Raw genomic sequence first — 6426 nt, 5'->3', positions numbered from 1 at the left:
CCCCCTCCCCTCCACAATAAACCCAGGGAGGGGCCCTCATTAACCATACACAAAAAATCAGCTTTTAGACGGTTTAAAAAAATGTGGAATTTTGTTTAAAAAAATCAGATAATAATGCCAGAATAATAGAATAATAACTCTATAATAATAATAATAATAATATAATCATTTTTGAATTCTTGTTTGGTCACAAACTGTCAATTCTTTTTCCTCTGCTGTCTTTTAGTTGTTGTTTTTTTATTCCACGACAAGCTCTAGTTTCATAATGCTCAGTTATGGAATGTGCCACTCCCCACCGTCGGGTCGGCTCGCTATTAATTCACCGTCAGTTTTCAAAATGGTATTTTCTCCACACCAGGGATCGGCAGGAGTTAAGTTACAGAGACACAATGCAATCTGAGGTGACCTACTCTCAGCAGAAGATGCCGCTGCCGCTGCCGTGCCGACGCAGCAGGAAATTGTCCATATTTACTTTCACACGTGCACGCCCACGTGCACACACTCACACCTGCACACAACGCTGCATGAGAGAAGTTTGTGTACGATGGGACATCTGTCCTGTCAGTTATCGGACTCGGTTGAAGAACGGAGGCATGAACTGACCTTAGGGCTGTTTCAGTTCTGGTTGGATGTAGAATGCTGGGCAAAATAATTTAATGTACAAGAAGAAACTTAAACTTTCAAAGATAATTTGGCACATTTGACCATAACCAGAGACCACATCATTAATCAGTGTTTGATGGACCGGATAGAAAAAGCCCAGCGGGCCATATCTGGCCCACGGGCCATAGTTTGGCCATCAGAAGAGAACAGGTTTACTGCTCTTCTATACCAACAGTTTAACATTAGGATTTCAAAGTGAGTGAACTGCACCCTGGGATACTTTGGCGTCTCTACTGTATATGTGGCTCCAGGATTGGTTGAAATGAATCAAGCTTTGAAAATATCTAAAAAAAATATATCTTGGAGCGTTCATTCTGTTTGTTTATTAGGCAACAAGTTTAACAGCAGCAATAACAGATGAGACTGTGGATGTTGGTGAGTTTCCAAAATAGTTAAAACACCTGAACCTGAACACCGTGATTACAATAGAAAGCATTTCACGTGTCTATTCATCTGTCAATCATGGACCACAGAGGTTAGAGGACTCTCATCGACCCGCGGTCTGATCAGTGACTGATGCATGTCTGAAGTGTTGATCCAACAACAACAACTGTGTAATACCTTATGAATGGTCTGTTTGTGACTCTCCCTCTTCTTCTCCTCCTCTTTCCGCGCCTGCACACCAGCCATGCGCCGATCCTCGTCCTGAAAGAGAAAGCTGCAATCAGAGCGGCGCTCCATTTCACGAGTTCATGAGAAAGAGAGGTGACCAACAAAAGAGGCGGTCAGGAGAGCGGACCACCGAGGAGGCTGGGAGAGTCTGCTGCATCACAGGATTATCTGTGTGATTCCCAGTCTCCAATCAACCAGCCCAGCTGTTGAGGGAAGCTGAAACTCCCAGAATGCAATGCTGCCAACAGAATCTGATTGTGCCAGCTGAGAGCGAGAGAGGAGAGGAGAACGAGGGGGGGGGGTTCAGCTGTGTGTGGGTAAGCAGAGACGATGCCTCAGTCTGATCAATACAGGGAAAAAGCTAACCTCTGAGGGGTGAGGGCACTGACGTCAGCCAGCAGGGAGGAAAGAGGTGCATGCTGGGAAAATGACTAACCAGTATCTGCTCTTTGGTTACATTTAAAAAAATATATAAATATTTTTCACCAAAAATAAAAAATGTTTGTAATAAAACAAAAAAAAAATATATGAACAACACAAAGGAAGGAAGGAAGGAAGGAAAAAAGAAAGAAGGAAGGTAGGAAAGAAGAAAGGAGGAAAGGGAGGAAGGAACGAAGGAAGGAAGGAAGGAAGGGAGGAAGGAAAAAAGAAGGAAGGAAGGAAGGGAGGGAGGAAAAAAGAAGGAAGGAAGGAAGGAAGGAAGGAAGGGAGGGAGGGAAGGAAGGAAGGAAGGAAGGAAGGAAAGAAGGAAGGAAGGGAGGGATACCCCTTCAGCAAATGTACCAATGTGTCTCATACGTTTTATTTACTTTCTGTTTAATTTCATTCCAACTAAATCAATTTTCTTCTTCCAACAGCCAATCAACAGCCAATCAACAGGCCTCTGTGAACAAACGTTGTTTTTCTCCACAATTATTTCAGGGTTGAGGAGAAAACTGATTTTCAGTGATAACTGTGATGTTTCACCCTGAAGCACTAACATGACACAAACTGACAGGAAGAGGTCAAATCAGTACGCACCTCCAACAAGTAAAACTTTTTCAGAACTACAGTACAAAGTACACACACTCTCCTGACTTGACAGCTACAAAGAAGCAGTCGTTTCCTGGGGAGTTGAAGGAACCTCTGGGTCATGAAACGCTACTGAACCTTAACATTTCAAGTAAAAACATGAAAAACTGTAGAAAATGCAGTTACGACTTTTACCACATCAGCAGCTCAGCACCGTGTGCTTAGGGCAAGGTGTGTGGTGCTGTCAGATTCCTGCAAAGTATTCAGAGTACAAGCTCAGACCTGGGTCCAACCTCTGAAAACATGTGGATGCTTCGGTGCAGCACTTGTTTGGTGCCGTCTATAAATAGAACGACTTCGTGTTTATGCTCGACAAAACCCTAAATTGTTGTTTTGATGGAGGTGACGTGCACCACCACGAGCGCTCCAGATGTTTAGCTCATTGTCACTGCTTAATCATCTGTGCATTTTTGCCTCAAAAGGAATGTTGAAGCTGTGTGAGAGAACAAAGACCCAGGACTAAAGTATCATGGGGGGGGGCAGGAAGCTGAATAGGAGGTGAGAGCCTTGGATGACAGCGTCTTCACAGGTTCTGTGTGCAGTTAATGTTATCTGTAAAGTGAGCATCAAAGCTCAACATAAAGACATACTTTAGCTACACGTGTCTGTCGACTGTATATAAGGAGTGGATGTGGCCGTAAAGTCAGACCTGCTACTGTAATACCTTGAGATACGAGCGTCCCGATATACGAGTATTCCAGGATATGAGCAAGCATAAAAATTTTGCTTCGAGATACGAGCACGCTTACAGACGGCGATGCTAGTTGGCCGAGCACTCGGAGCAGCCCACGCCACCTAACTCATTCACTTCATGGTTTCGTTGTCCTGATTTGAGAGTGAAAGTGAGGGTAGTCAGGAGAAACACATGCCACATGTTTGTCTCTATAGCAATTAAAAACATGTTCTTTTCATTGTTATTAGCACTAATAAGGCAGTTTTTTTTAGAGGGCCGGAACGGATACATTTTTTTCCTGTTATTTCTTATGGGATTTCATTTTTTTCCTGTTATTTCTTATGGAATTTGAGATACGAACACCACGAGTTACGAGCTCGGTCCTGGAACGGATTATGCTCGTATCTCGAGGTTCCACTGTACTGTTATTTTATTCCTAAAGAACAAAGTGTGAGATGTGATGTGACATGTGACAAAAGTAAATTAGAGACAACAGCCGTCCATGTCTCACATCATAAAAGAATCAATATTAAAAAAAACTAAAACAGATCTTCAACAGTAAAACAATAATTAAGAAAATCACTCACAAACAGCCACACTTTTTTTAGAAATACACACAAAGAAAACTCATCCTTACTGTGATGCGCTTCATGTCCAGCTGTCTCAGATGAAGCACACAGCGCAGGACGGCCTGCTTGTACCATGTCTCCAGGGCTACAGGATTCCCATCCAGGGTGAGCTGGGAAAGGGATGGAGACTGTCCGAGGCCGACCAGCTGATCAAGACTGCAAAGAAATTGGAAAGAAAAAAAAATTAATTAAATTGCATTTGTGTTATATTTTATTTCCTTATTTTTAAACTTTCATTTGCAGCCTGTCTTTCCTCAGAGGTGGAAAAAAAAAGATCTGATCTGTGTAAATATCCGCCTTTGGCATGAACTGACATGGAAAAGCACAGTCATGGTGATATTTCCATCGCTAATAAGTGATGAAAGGCTTGATTATCATTTTTACTAGTCCATTAGCCTCTCTGTGTCTGATTGTAGCCGGAGGTTTGTTTGGACACACAGGAGAGCTGCTAATAGGCTAAAATGAACATGTAGAGCAAAGACGGCGACCGGGGGAAGTATTAAAGTACTAATGACTTTAAAAATAAACCAAACAGCAACAGGCAGTGATGTGAGACTGTACGTATTACAGTTTGCTTCAAGTATCAACCCTGTCCTGTCATTTTGTGACAATCGTCAAGTGTTTAAAAACCCAGCCATCAGCTGGTGTAGCAAATGTTAGTTGTTTTCCTCCACAGTCAGCACTGATGCTCTGTTTGTTTCCATCTATTAAATTATTTAAATGTTAAAAAACATTATTTTATTTATTTATGTCACATTAATTTTAATATTTTCCTGCATTCTCTACTGACCTGGTCGACTGCACCCAGTCTGTGAGGTCTGTCCCTCTACCTAGCAACAGAGCTCAACCGTAGTCCTATCAGAGATATTTAGTTTAAACTAGGTTTTTTATGCCACCGAGGTCATATCATATTGAACTGTCATATTGTTTAAAAAAAAGGGGCAGATTGACATAAAGTTAAATGATACAGATAATGATGAACCAATACTCAAATATAAAGGCTGTGCTGCTTTGGTTAGACTGAGCTGCAAAACTGAGAGAATTTGTGGAAGTTTTTTTTACAAATCCTGCCTGTGTCTGCATACGTAAACACAAACCGGCCAAAACACCCCGTGGATTCTGTCCTCCTCAATCTGTCATTCATTCTCTCTCAGCTCTCTTCTCTGTTGTCTGCATCTCCTAGGTAACAAAACAGCCCACTGTACAGCGACCCTGTGTGTGTGTGGCCTGGCCTGTTTCTGCTTCACAGATTGGCAGCCAGACACAGCCAGGAGCCAGGAGACAGGAGACAGGGGACGGGGGACGAGGGACAGGGGAGGTATGGCGTGGCACTGGCCCGCCACCATCCCTGTCCCTGCACTCTGGGCAGGATGGAGTTAAGCGCCGCACGCTCTTACCTGGTGATGTTGTTGCAGCTGAGAATGAGTCGCTGCAAGCAGGGCAGGCGGTCCACCTCAGCCTGGTCAAAGAAAGAGAAAGAGGAAGAGATGAGAGGAAGAAGCGAAGCGACGTGAGGAGGAGGAGAAGGTTGATGTGAGGAGGACACTGCATCGTCACTGCCGCCCCGGCTCTGTATCCTTCTCCATTCCCACAGTCACCTTGCAGCTCCCAGCCTCAACACACAGCATCCCCTTCCACCCTGCGCACGCACACACACACACACTCAGACAGGCACACACAGCATGCTGCCTTCTCTGCACATGGAGAGGAGGGGCAGCAGCAGAGTGGCTGTGTGTTGGAGAGAGGACGGGGGGATGGGAGGGAGAGGAGAGTGTGTGCTGCGCTATTGCAGGGATCTACTGCTGCAGGAAGCTGAGTCAAAAATCTTACACCACACACACTCATCCAGATGAACCAGCAGCCGATGACAAGCTGCTGCAACACGTCAGGCCGGGGCAAACGCTAAGATTAAATTATTGATTTACTGAAAATAAGATTTAATGAAGGGAACTGTCCAGCTGCTGAGCCCAAGAGCACGTGGACAAAGACATCGTCTCAGGCTTCATTTCCAGCAGTTGACAGCAGGAGCAGCGTGTTTACGTGTCAACAACTGGTGCTACATATGATGGAAGAAAGAAAGAAAGACACGCCCAGCAGCAGCAGCAGCAGCAGCAGCAGCAGCAGCAGCAGCAGCAGCAGCACTGGTCTGAATCAGCTGTTTCAGCATCCGCCCCATGCTGCAGCCACTGCCCCACCCCTACCTTAACCACCACCGCTACTGCTTCAACACTGTGGGGTGTTGGACTGTCAGGATGGCTCTACTTTGCTGCTGCAGCATGTAAATATCCTCCAGTCTGAGATTTCCTCTAGTTTATTTTATCTTATGTAAAATAAAAATAAAATTTTTATTTTGCACCAAAAAAAACTGTCATCAAAAAATAATAATAATTAAAAAAAGCAAGTGCAATATAAAAAACTAGGACTGTGAAATGGGGCTTTTGATGAAATCAAAACTTTTTTTCCTGCAGTGTGTGCAAATTACAATAAGTGAAGGAAATGTAGAATTATTGTATTTATAGTGTGAGACATTTGGCCCAAGCGTGAAGTGCTTTAATGTGATAACTTTTAAACATAATTATCACAGTCATGTGATCTGTTGAGATTGTTATTATGTGTTTTTTTAAGGTGAATTTGTGGAAACATTTGAAAAATTTGAAAAATGTAAAAATGTGATGACTGCCTGCAGTACCTCTGCAGAATCTCTAGGGGCCATGTACCTGTAAGTCTGCAGCAAAGGTGTGGGTGAAGACACAATTGTCTCATCCAACTGCTGAACAT

At 43.7% G+C, this 6426-nt stretch overlaps 1 protein-coding gene across 1 annotated transcript in view; it reads right to left on the bottom strand.

Annotated features, from left to right (window-relative positions):
• lrrc49 (leucine rich repeat containing 49) overlaps positions 1-6426 on the bottom strand; it is a 37370-nt gene that overhangs the window by 10239 nt on the left and 20705 nt on the right. The window contains exons 12-14 of the mRNA XM_025055880.1: positions 5046-5107; positions 3657-3804; positions 1163-1308 (exon numbers count right to left, since the gene is read on the bottom strand). Of these exons, the coding sequence (XP_024911648.1) occupies positions 1163-1308; positions 3657-3804; positions 5046-5107 (356 nt within the window). The remainder of the gene's footprint in view (positions 1-1162; positions 1309-3656; positions 3805-5045; positions 5108-6426) is intronic.

The sequence above is a fragment of the Cynoglossus semilaevis genome, chromosome 5 (genome assembly GCF_000523025.1).
Source record: "Cynoglossus semilaevis isolate Cse_v1.0 chromosome 5, Cse_v1.0, whole genome shotgun sequence".
NCBI classification, from domain to species: Eukaryota; Metazoa; Chordata; class Actinopteri; order Pleuronectiformes; family Cynoglossidae; genus Cynoglossus; species Cynoglossus semilaevis.
The sequence above is the reverse complement of the archived record's forward strand: the minus strand, read 5'-3'. Positions and strand labels throughout refer to the sequence as shown.